Here is a 12,926-nt window from a genome sequence, read left to right as displayed (position 1 = left end):
ACCTAGATGCTTATGTCTTTTTTTTTTTTTTTTTTCTTTTTGTCTTTTTTCGTGTCCGGCAACGGATTGCAACCCTCAGTGTCGCGCCCGTACCGGACCGGGACCGGCAACGGGATCGCAACCCTTGGTGTTGCTCCCACGCCTCGCTCAGCCAGTGAGCGGGAACTGGTCTGTATGTGGGATCCGAACCCTCGGCGGGAGCGCCTGCCACGCTTCCCAAGCGGCGCACTGTAGTAGTGCGCCACCAGGCCGGCCCGATGCTTATGTCTTAAAATCATATTTATGTTTCATTTTTTCAATAGTGTTTAATGATTTTAGTTACAGACTTAGTTATTTTAATTCAAAACATATATTTTGGGGGAAGGAGGAAAGTTAAGAAACTAAGTGCCTATCCCAGATTAAAGAGTGCAATTTATCATTTGGGAACCATAATTAAAGGAACATTGTTAATTTGGCTGCAGTTTACCCTATTTATAGAGAACATATTAAGAGAAATAAAGCTTTGAGCACCTAAGTTGTAAATTTAGCCCTGAAAGTAACAATTAGGTCATGTGTCTTTTAACTCTTTAACAGAACATTGAACATTCATCTATCAGTGGTTGTCAACTGATACTGTCCACACCCCCCAACCAGGTACATTCAACAATGGCTGCATACATTTTTTGGTTGTCACAATTGGTGTGTGGGGTGGGGAGGGTTGCTACTGGAATCTCCTGGGTAGAGGACAGAGATGCTGACAGCATAGAAGTAATCAGAATAATACAAAGGATAGCTCCCAACAACAAAAAATTATCTGGCCTTAAATGTCAATAGTACCAAGCCTGAGAAACTCCGATCTACACAGTTGATAAAAACAGAGCAGACATTTCAAATTTGCTATCTAAATTTCCAACATTTTCCACATCCTTTGTATTCCAGTTACTAATAGGCTTATTAGGCTAGTCTTCATTATATACTGTAAAGAAATAAATCACAAAATACATGTTAGGAATTTAGAAATGGTCTAGTCCAGTTTATTTCCCCCATACGAAATCTTACATTAAGAATCCCAACATATAAGGCATAAAATGTGGAGCTGCTCTAGTTGAAACAGAGGTAGAAAACCCAGAATTATAATCTACCCAAAATCCTGCTTGACCTCATGATTTCCCCTAAGGTTCCTCCCCAATTGAAAATAACCAATCAAAGCAACTTTCACATTTATGAGCAAGGAAACTGTGCCTCAAGGATGTTAAATAACTTGGCCACAGCTTCACAGACAGGCCTAGATAGTCAAGACTAGGACCCACAATTACTTACTTCTAGGTTATTTTTCTTTCCACTGAAAACCTAAAGCGAAAACAGTATTATTTGGAGGCCTAGCTTAACGCAGTCCCCTTTCACTTTCCTTTCATTTCCCCCATTCCCTTCTCTCCACAAAATAAAAGACTAATATATGAATAGACAGTTAAATAAAATAGGAGAATCTTTTGTTTGGGAAAAAACTTAAATTTCAATACTAAATAAAAGTATCTATTTAAAGTTCAAGTATAATAATATATGACTTCCCTTAAATCAAAGCAGATAATTTAAATTTTCTATATTTAAATTCTATAGAAATGTAATTATTTTGCTTTGGCCTTACTTTCTGGTAGAGATGACTAAATAAAATTAAATTTTATGATTTAAAAAATAGTGATATATTAGACAATTCCTTAACTGTCAATAAATTCTCCATTACTGTTCTAAAAATCAAACTAAGCTTCTCAGTTATGTTTAGTTACAAATAAGTACAGGAATAATGAAACGGCACCAAAATCATACCTGAACAACCCAAGGACTGTTAGCAAAAGCCATGATGTCCCTTTCTTCCCAGAAAAAAGCAGAATCAGATCTCTTAATCATTTCAAATTTGCTGAGAAGCTTCATAGCATATACCTTCCTGGTGGATTTATGCCTTACCTTTAAAATTGAAAATGGAAAATAATGAACCTTTTGTTATTTAAAGCTCAATGTTTCACAGGAACAATTTACTAAATGATTTTAATACTTGTTAAATAATTAAACGTGATTGTTTCAGCTACTTTTATTTCTTCTTTTCTGTGAATTACCCTATTAGCTAATACCAAACCTTTAATTACCAGAGGTAATGTTAGAAAAAAACCTTCCTTCCCTATATTTTATAGAATATTTCCCCCTTCAACCTTCTATGTATGCTGCTTCCTGTTTATGAAGCTTAATATTCCATAGCATTTCAAACAGTCTAATATTAGGAGCAAAGATTTCAGTTTTGATGTTTCAGACCTCTTCTCTACCAATAGATGCTTGAGGAAAACACTTCCCATTACTGCTGGATTTGACCCGACACTCATACCCTTAGGCAAGAATATCTACAGCAATTTAAAGCAAGAATTCCATAAAAACAATATTTTCCCAAATAATATATATTAAACACACAAGTGGATTTTTAAAATTCTTTAATCTCATTAAAATAACCTACCAATTGAACTTCTCCAAATGCACCTCTACCAATCACCTTCACTACTTCATAGTCTTCAGCTTTCATTCGTAAATCTCTAATTTTATTTATTGTGTCTTTATCTGTATGAAAAGAAAAGTTTATAATTTTGTCACTAATGCATTATAACTAATACCACTTATTTTACTTTCAAGTTGAGAAACGCAATGAAAAATCAAAAAAACAAAAAACTTCATTAAGAATTATTTGACATATAGTGAAACCTGAAGTTATAAAAGAGAAATATTTAAGAATTCTTAAATATTTCTTAAATATTTAAGAATTCTTAAATATTTCTTAAATATTTAAGAATTCTTAAATATTTCTTAAATATTTAAGAATTCTTAAATATTTCTTAAATATTTAAGAATTCTTAAATATTTCTTAAATATTTAAGAATTCTTAAATATTTCTTAAATATTTAAGAATTCTTAAATATTTCTTAAATATTTAAGAATTCTTAAATATTTCTTAAATATTTAAGAATTCTTAAATATTTCTTAAATATTTAAGAATTCTTAAATATTTAAGAAATATTTAAGAATGCTAAGAATTTTTAAAAATAAATTCTGGAATAACTTTACTATAGCTATTAAAAGTTTTTATTATTAATATCTGATTTAATAAAATGTTTTAAGAACAAATATTACACTACAAACAAAAACTGAGGGTAATTAGCTAATTAGTTCCTGGTATTTTAAGAACACTTCAAGTTTGAATTTAGGGAACATGGGTAGATATTTCAGATTAATCACATAAAATTGTCTTTTTATCAAGTCTATTTAGATGAGTCTTTCAAAAATATATAAGTAATTTCAGGTTATCAAAGAAAAACATGCTAAAGATTCACAATAAATTTTCCAACTGGCAATCTTTAGTACTTTGTCATTATGTTTCTCTATTTGAACCTGGATTTTAACTTAAAACACACAGTGGGAATCACTGCCATTATTTATATAAACCTGTCATGCTATAAACTACAATAATTTACAAATCCCCATTGGACAGATATTTTAATTCCTAATTTGGTCATAGATTAAAATAGGGCTATTTTAATCCACATAGGTCAACACTGGCATGAGATTACATGGAAAAGCTTCGCATTTCAAAATTGTACAAAACACAGAACAGCTATTAAACTTAAGTTCTAGTTCCTAATAAAAGCTGCATTAATATTCTGGTCTTTCTTTTTAAATGCACATTTAAAGTGCTTGTGTACATTATGACCAATAAACACATGCAATAGAGAGCAAATTTCCACACAGGGATAACGTAAGTACATTTAATTTTAGGTTACATATGCACTGCAAGATGCAACAGAAAGATACAGAAAATGATTAATTAATTCACTGCACAAATATTTGTGTCTACCACACATCAGGCTCTATAGTAATCACTGGAGATGTACAAAAATAACTTTAAAACTTAGTTTGTGCTCTTAGGAGGTCAAACTCCAGCAAATGAAACAGAAACAATGAAAAAAATAATTCAAAAAATGTAATAAGGGAGATAAGCATAGTTTCTGGAGTACTGAGGAGGACATCTAATCCAAGCCTGCCTGTGAGGGAAAGGGGAAAGGAGATGGCTAGAAAGGCTTTCTGGAAATGATGACGCTTATTTAGACTCAAACAAGTCTAAAATGAAGAGTGGCAATTAGCAAGGGGAGAGAGAATGAAAGAAAGAACATTACAGGCAGACAGACAATATAAGCAATAGTGCAGTGGAACTGTATACAAAAGTTCTGTGTTGCTGGGGTATCAAGTTTGTAGTAAAGACTGGCAGAAGAGGCTGGAGCGCTCCACACTGGTTAAGGAGCTTGAATTTTACCTGTAGGTCACTAGTTATATAATTATTGTTTAATTATCAAAAATCTTTTCCACATTAAAGTTCAGAGCAGCTCAATATGTGAACGAGATCAAAGAAACTGCTCTGCTCTAAGGGGGATAAGAGGTGTTGGAGAGAGGCTGGAGTCTCAAGTACTTTATGCTCTTCCATAATGCAGTCCGTGAGGAGTCCTATGGGATCTGTTGGGAACTGAGAAGCACAATTTGAAAACCTCTAGTATGAGCTGAAAGAAATTAAGGCAGATAAAACAACACTGTCAAACTTACACTGCAGCTAAACTACTCTAGGAAATACATAAAAGATAAATTCAATAAGCACAAGACTGGAGATGAGAATTTTAATACTGTAATACTCCAGATGAGAGGTAAGAAAGTCCTGAACCAGGATAATGTGATATACAATAGCCTATGGGGTTGAGAAAGGATCTCTGGCTCTATAGTCATATGAGGTTAAGAGCCATAAATAGACTATAAGGTCTTGAGGAAGCCTGCAGACAAGTCATTTGAAATCCAAAAGATCTTTCTATATATTCTATTGCCTTGGGTTTAGCTAGTCCTAATGCAGGCTTACATCTAACATGCAGAAGTGCCTCTTGATTGATGGCTTTCAATCAAACTCAGTGTCTATGGCTATAGTTTTCCTACCTCATCTCAAAAAGTGTCCAATCTAGCACTAATCAAGGACTTAATTGTAAAGTTTAACCAACAGATTTTAGTTTAGTTGCCCACTCAGGACTATTTTTATTCACATTCACCCTAATCCCAGGATATTAAAACTGAAATCTCTTTATTGAAAGGTAGTAATGTAGCAGACCCACCCCATGCTCTAGGGATGCCATTTATAGCATGGTCTTCATAGGCTTGTGGTTCCTTTGAGGTAGAAAACAATGCACACATTAGAAGATGTTCTCTAACCCTATCAATATTCCATACATAAGAAACTTAAAGGGCCAGCCCGTGGCTCACTTGGGAGAGTGTGGTGCTGACAACGCCAAGGCCACGGGTTCAGATCCCTATATAGGGATGGCCAGTTGGCTCACTTGGAGAGTGTGGTGCTGACAACGCCAAGGCCACGGGTTCAGATCCCTATATAGGGATGGCCAGTTGGCTCACTTGGAGAGTGTGGTGCTGACAACGCCAAGGCCACGGGTTCAGATCCCTATATAGGGATGGCCAGTTGGCTCACTTGGAGAGTGTGGTGCTGACAACGCCAAGGCCACGGGTTCAGATCCCTATATAGGGATGGCCAGTTGGCTCACTTGGAGAGCGTGGTGCTGACAACACCAAGTCAAAGGTTAAGATCCCCTTACCAGTCATCTTTTAAAAAAAAAGAAAGAAAGAAACTTGAGCTGGGTACTGTTTGGCTGCTGGAGTCTCTAGGACAGTCAAGAAATATCCATAATATCAGTCCCACTTACTTTATCTGGCACATAGCCTTCCTAACTTCAATTTTGTGTTTTATGACATAATTGACTGTTGACAATCCCAGATTAGTCAATTTCTCCCTCATTCCTTATCAGTAATTTCCCATTCCTCCTTCATATCTAAACCATCTCTGGGACTTCTCCATATACATTTAGCCAGCATACAGCATTCATTCTAAGAGATGATTATACAAAGATTGCTCATTGTTTTTTCATTCTTCATAATCAACGTATGCTCAGATTTACAATTACAATTAATTGTAAATATAAATATCTTCCAACTAATACCAAAATATCAAGATGAGACATAAATAGTATAATCAAATAATATTAAGGATAGGAAGACTGGTTATGGTTTTTATCCAAGATCATTTCATAGTAGCACTAAGAAAAATGGAGAGAAGAGGATAGATATGGAAAACAAAAACAAAAAACTTACAAAATAAAATAGACAAACTTGTTTAGTGACCACATGTGAGGAAGAGATAAGAACTAAGGCCAACATATTTAAGATATTCATTCAGAATCCCCTATGTGGTAGATGATATTCTAAAAATTGGGCACAAATCATTTGTTAATTTGTTTACATGCTTGTTTTTGATTTGACAGTTTTGTGTGGGAGGCGGCCACCTTTTTAAAAAATCACTTTTCTGAGAAAGTTTAAAAAACAATGATTAAATATATCAACTCTAGGCTAGTGGTTACCTACAAGGAGGGAAGGAAGAGAAAAAGATGGGGGCCAAGGCTTTAGCTGTAATTTAACACTTTATTTTAAACAAAACACCAGAAAAATAGGGCAAAATGTTAACTATTAGTTTAATCTTGAAGAGTTATTTTGATTACATTATGATCAATACATTTGAAATATGTAGTAATAAAAAGTAATTAAAATAAATGAAAATACTGATAATGCCCAAACTCTACCAATAAAGCAATACTTTCTAGATCATTTCTAACAAGTGCGTTCAACCTCTAACACATTTAACAAATATTTAATCAGTATCTAAAGTGTTCTCAGGTTCAGCAGTAAAAATACAAATGCCCTTGCTCCCATGGCCCTTAAAACCTAGTGATAGGAGAAGAATGGATACCTGTCAAATAACCATATAAATAAATATGACCTGTAATAAGACTCCATGAAAGTACATGCCCAGGCTATGGACCTATGGTACCAAGATAAACAAGGTGTTAGGAAACAAAAGTAAGGCTTATTTAAAATTTAAAGGATGACTTCTTTAAGTTGGGTGGGGCTGTTTTCCTCTTCCCAGAATTCCTTCCAACATCTAAAAAGTCTTGTGGAGAAGGTATCATGGTACCTTACCAGGAAATAAATGTGAGCTGTATGGCTGACATGCAAGGAAACAAGGAGGAGAGGAATAAAGATAATAATGTAACTTTAAAGTTCATATAGCACCATGTTAAAAAAATACACTGACAGGTTGGAGATGGAATTTGATTTAAATTTGCAATTAAGAAAGAATCCTCTGGCAACCATGTAGATAAATAACTGTACATGGGCAAAAGCAGATGTATTGAGACTGAATGGAAGACTTTTGTGACCATTTAAATAGAAAAAATGAAGCTTGATAAGAATAGTTGTGTTGGAAAACGAGGAAAACTTCAAGCTTCTGTCTGAAGACTGCTACTGATCAGAAATCTGCACTTATTGGTCTTTTCTTTGGTTTCTTATAATCAGACCATTCATCTATTTTTAATTTTCTGGTAATTCTACCATTCTCCAAAGTTTTTCAAAAGATCTTCAATCACATCAGTATGTTAATTCAATATTCTGGGGTGTAATCAGCCTAGATTTGGGGGGTATGAACTAATTTAAAGTGCTCAAATTTTTTTCTTTTCCTGAACTTCAATTCCTTTATCCAGGTTTTAAAAACTTGGGAGAACAATGAAAATAAAAAAGAAGAAAGTAATTTGTTTTTATTATCATCTTCATTAGCCCAAAAGATCCAATCTGCCACTTTAGTCTCATCTCCTGCCATCTGTCCTCCTAGCCCCTTTCCTGTCACTTCATAAACCAAGTTCAATTTACACCAAACTCCTGGTTCCTCAAAGATTTCATACTTTTGGATGGTTCTTTGACCTAACAAATGCTGTTCCCTTTCTGCCTGTTCTTCCTTAATTGAGAAATCTAGCCCATGCTTTAAGACTCAACTCAATATTCCTTTCTTTTTGAAGGCTTTCTTTACTCCCTGCAAGATTTGTATATCACTACATTCTCTATTAACTTCTACTATTATAAAGGTATATATTAGTTACTATTTGCTTCTCTGGGTATTTCCCTCCACAAGATAGTAAGATCTACAGTTTTTAAGAAAAACAGTCTTATTTTTCATGTCTCTAGTAACTGGACATTCAAAAAATATTTCAAGAATGGTCTTCGGCAGTAAATTTTACATTTTCTGATGTATCTTGAACCCATAATTCTAAAAGGGAAGGATTGGGGAGGGGAGGTAGACTCTTAAATGTTTTCGGAATGTTTCTCAAGTCTTGGCTCATCATAGACTTCTGACCTAACACAATTTTTATAGATTTATACTACTTTTTTGCATTTATCCCTGGATATGTATTCATTCGTACTTCTGGTCTGATGTTCATATACTTTCCAATCTGAGCTGAACATTCCCTGTGGAAGAACCCTACTTTCTAAGGATGCAACCTTCTAATATTTTCTCATTTTTGAAATTTCATCCTTCATTTAGAATCACTATTAATAAGACTTATTTTTTCTATAAATTTGATTAAATTTCTTAAGCTGAAGCAAATGTCTAACTATGCCCAGCACTTCTTTCCTTCATCAACATGAAGTCTCAAGCAGTAGTTCTCAACTGAGAGCAATTTAACACTGTCTAGAGACATTTTTGGTGTCACAACTGGGGATGAGAGGTGGGGTATGCTACTGGCACCAAGAAGGTAGAGGCCAAGGATGCTATAAAACATTCTACAGCACAAGGACAGCCTCCCACAACAAACATATCTGACCTAAAATGTCAATAGTGCCACTCTTGAGAAACCCTGGTCTAAATCGAACTGAATATTTTGTCTCAAGATCTCTGTCACATTCCAAATGCTAAGCAATTCAGCCTTTTTAATCTCAATTAAACTCAGAATAGCAATTACCCTCACTGCTCTCAATAATTATACAATTAGCGAAGCAAACAAAAATTTAAGTAACTATTCTATATGCTTTTATAAGTAGACAGGTGTCATACAATCACTACTATAGCTATTATGCCATTTTAGAATCTATATTAGGATGGCTACAGCATACTACCATGAAAGATCATTTCTGGCTTTTTTTCTTTCTTTTTTCTTAATCCAAATAAATGCTCTCTATTGCGTTTATACTCTCAGGTTCACGGATTTTCTTCATGCAATGCTCTTCCCTCCTCCATCACCATCTTTTAGACTGGTAAGATTTGTTTGATAAACATGCTTTTCTATTAGGATATTATAATCATGAATCTTGTACCCCAAAGTTTCTGTGACATCCATAATGGTTTACAAGCATATATAATCATTATCCTTGTTCCCACCTTCCCTCTCCCTCCTCCTCCCATGCTCCCCCCAACTAGTTCCTAACATGTTTCTTTAAAACTGTGACTAACTCCCACCACAATAACTTCATTTTATCTAAATATCTCTCTAAACCCTACTCAAAGTTCATCTTAAAATTTTCTTTATATGAGGCTGATAAACATTTTCTCTGCAGTCCTCATTATTTAGATATACACCAGAGTCCACAAAATATTACTTACATCTGCTTAAAAAGTTGTCAATATTTTTGTTTTTTCTTAAGGCAGGAAAATCCAAATCATATACCAAAGCATCCAATCCATCCTAAAGAAACAAAAAAAGTTAGTTTTTGGATCACATATGAGTTTTTGGATTGCATATGAATGCTATCTTTTCTATGAGTAAAAAATAAAACACATGCTTTAATATTTAATTCTCCCTTTCTAATATATCTTGCATTCACTTAACACCCTCTAAAAGGTTACATGAGTCCTGGGAGAAAAGTTGTTTTTATTTTATATGCAGATTTTTCACCTTCTAAATCTGCCAGGCACAGAAGCAGGAAAATCACTACAATCTGGCTGCAAGTGATTTCAGTTCATGCACTTTTCCCCTCATAAGGGCATGAAATTTTACTTTTCACTTCCCCCTATTACTACATTTATGTTCATTTCACAGATACTCATTAAAAAACGCACATTTGTGATTACAAATATTTTACAAGGTAATAGTTAATAAAACTTGAAGTTTAGTAAAAATTAAATTCTGCATAATCACAAATGCAAGTAATGTACTGGGTTTTCATAGGGTTCTCTTTCTTTCCTTGAAGCACTTTCTAGGGCAACCAGTAACAAAAGACAAACATGAGCTTTTGGTTTTAAGTGGTATGAGAATGTTATAAGGTATAAGAATATAAAGGATGGTACACTCTGTATAAGAAATTATCATTTTTAGGTAAGTTTTCAAATCTAAATGTATACTATTCTACACCTAATAGACATATTTTTGAACAAAATACCAAAAAAATAAACAATATATTAAAACTATAGCAGCAAAACCAGAGCTTCTAAAAACCAAACTATTTCTAAAATAGGTTGACCACTGGTATTAAAAGAATGCTGCCAAACTCTGATAACTGAGGATGTACCATTTAAAGAAAATATTTTTGGCACATGTAGTAGAATGTAATTTAAATAAATCCCTTAGCTAGGTAAAGAAAAAAGAAATTTCTCAAAATTAAGCACTGATATAAAAATGAAAACAGAATTTCCTTAGGGAATTTTAACAAGCTGATATTAAATACAATTAAAATCTGCTTAACCAATGTGACATTACTATATACATGGCAATTCTTCCAAGAACAATTACAGTCAAAAAAATAAAGTGTTCCAATTTATTTAGTATAACAATCATTCTCCAAATATGTCTTTCCAGCCTCATTTTCTCTACATGCATATAGCTAGGTGTGACCCACATATCCACTCACATAAAATCTTCTATTTTCTATGAATCTTCTATTTTCATTAACCAAGTCAGAAAATATAATTTGGAGAGAGAAGATAAATGTTTTAGATATACTAAATTTGAGGTCCCTCTGGGATATCATTTATGGATAACTAGATGGAAATTGAAAATATGAGTTTGAGTTCAACAAAGAGATTGAGACTGTGATAGATTTGGGAGTTACAAGAACACACTTAAAAATACATGAGGACAGATGCAACTACCCAACGAGAATAAACACAGAGAGAATATAGAAAGAGTGAAGAATGGAACCGTAGGAAAAATAAATTCTGAGCACACTGGAAAGAGGGGAAGATAAAACAGCATCAGGAAGCCTAGAAGGAACTTAAGAGCAGAGTAAAATGCCACAGAACGGTCAAATAGAATATATATATCGAAATAGAATAAATATATATTATATATTTAACAGAAAGGTCAAATAGAATAGAGAATGCAAAAGAAGCTATATCATTTGTAATTAAAACACCACTAATGATGGCTGCACAACAATATGAGTAACTTAATGCCACTGAACACTACACTTGGAAATACAGTTGTCCCTTGATATCCATGGGAGATTGCTTCCTGGACCTCCTGCAGATACTAAAATCCAGGGATGCTCAAGTCCCTGATAGAAAACAGCGTAGTACATGTTCCTCTATACTTTAAGTCATCTTAGATTACTTATAATACCCATTACAATGTAAATGCTATGTAAATAGTTGATTTACTGTATGGGTTAGGGAATAATGACAAGAAAAAAAAAATCTGTACATGTTCAGTACTGATGCAACCATCCATGTTTTTTTCAATTATCTTGGATCTGCAGTTGGTTGAATCCATGGATGCAGAACCCAGGATACAGAGGGCCAACTGTAGTTAGATGGTAAGTTTTACATTATATACCTTACCTTAATTTTTTTTAAAGTCACTATCAGATTTCCCCCAACTGGTGGACTAGGAAGCTCCAATCTCTCCTTCCCCCACAGTAACATCAAATGAAATTCACTTCCACCACCACCAGAAGAAATCTGAACAAACTCTGTAGGAGCTCTGGAAAACTAAGGTTTACAGCAAACAAGCAAATGTCCAATAAAGTAAAAGCTATCTTAAAAACAGTAGGTAAGTTTTGTGGCAGTTTTCCTGTTCTTGTCCCACCTTCTCTGAGGGTAAGAACATTCTTAGTCTTTCTTGAGCAGGCAGCAGACTGGTTCCCATTTCCCCACACACTGAACCCAAGGGAGCAGACTATAACCATATTGTGCATATCCATTTTAACCTGTCTGGGAGATACCTGAAGGGCTAAGGCAAGGACCTGGTCTCTGTCTCACATAACTTGGAATACAGGCAGGAAAAGCAGTAGGCACTGCTCATAAAAGCTACAAAAAAGGCTAATACAAAACCCACTGACACCTGAGACAAGAGATTGGTTGGGCAGAGTGGGTGAACATAACACATACAATAGGCCATTTAGTCCCAGTGGAGTAGCTGGGGTGTGACTGTGGGAAATGAGATTATTAAAAAGCAGCCATGTACACAGGGGAATTTAGAAAGCCAAGTGCATTCCCAAGCAAAAAATGCTTGCTAAGAAAAATCCTGAGAAGACCCTAAGCTTTCACCTCAGGCTGAGTCTGAAACTCAGATCAAGCCTAGTACAGAGAGAATCTGCAAAGACTGAGAGGTGGTTCTTTTTGTGAGGCTTTTTTGGTGTGTGTTTGTTTAAGCATTTAATATTCAAGGAATTCTCTGTCCAAACATTAGCTGAACATAAGCTGGAGAAACAGACTTCAGTAATCACCCTCACCAAGGAATAGTCTTCACACAAATGTGTGAAAGTCTCAAAACAGGGCCGGCCCGGTGGCGCACTGGATAGTGCGCCGCTTGGGAAGCGCGGCAGCGCTCCCGCCCCAGGGTTCGGATCCTACATACAGACCGGCTCCCGCTCACTGGCTGAGCGAGGTGCGGGAGCAACACCGAGGTTTGCAATCCCGTTGCTGGTCCCTGGTCCGGTACGGGGGCAACACTGAGGGTTGCGATCCGTTGCCGGACACGGAAAAAAAAGACAAAAGACAAAAAAAAAAAAAAAAAAAAAAAGTCCCAAAACAAATGGACTACTACAGCCATCAA

At 34.9% G+C, this 12,926-nt stretch overlaps 1 protein-coding gene across 1 annotated transcript in view; it reads right to left on the bottom strand.

The window, feature by feature from the left end:
* ROCK1 (Rho-associated, coiled-coil containing protein kinase 1) overlaps nt 1-2,574 on the bottom strand; it is a 96,230-nt gene extending 93,656 nt beyond the window's left edge. Inside the window, exons 1-2 of the mRNA XM_008575709.1 lie at nt 2,480-2,574; nt 1,804-1,941 (exon numbers count right to left, since the gene is read on the bottom strand). Coding sequence (XP_008573931.1) covers nt 1,804-1,941; nt 2,480-2,545 — 204 coding nt within the window. The 5' untranslated portion in view covers nt 2,546-2,574. The remainder of the gene's footprint in view (nt 1-1,803; nt 1,942-2,479) is intronic.
* Nucleotides 2,575-12,926: the final 10,352 nt, after the last annotated feature.

This window comes from Galeopterus variegatus, unplaced genomic scaffold, assembly GCF_000696425.1.
Source record: "Galeopterus variegatus unplaced genomic scaffold, G_variegatus-3.0.2 Scaffold1225, whole genome shotgun sequence".
NCBI lineage: Eukaryota > Metazoa > Chordata > Mammalia > Dermoptera > Cynocephalidae > Galeopterus > Galeopterus variegatus.
This window is presented reverse-complemented; position numbering and strand designations above follow the sequence as displayed.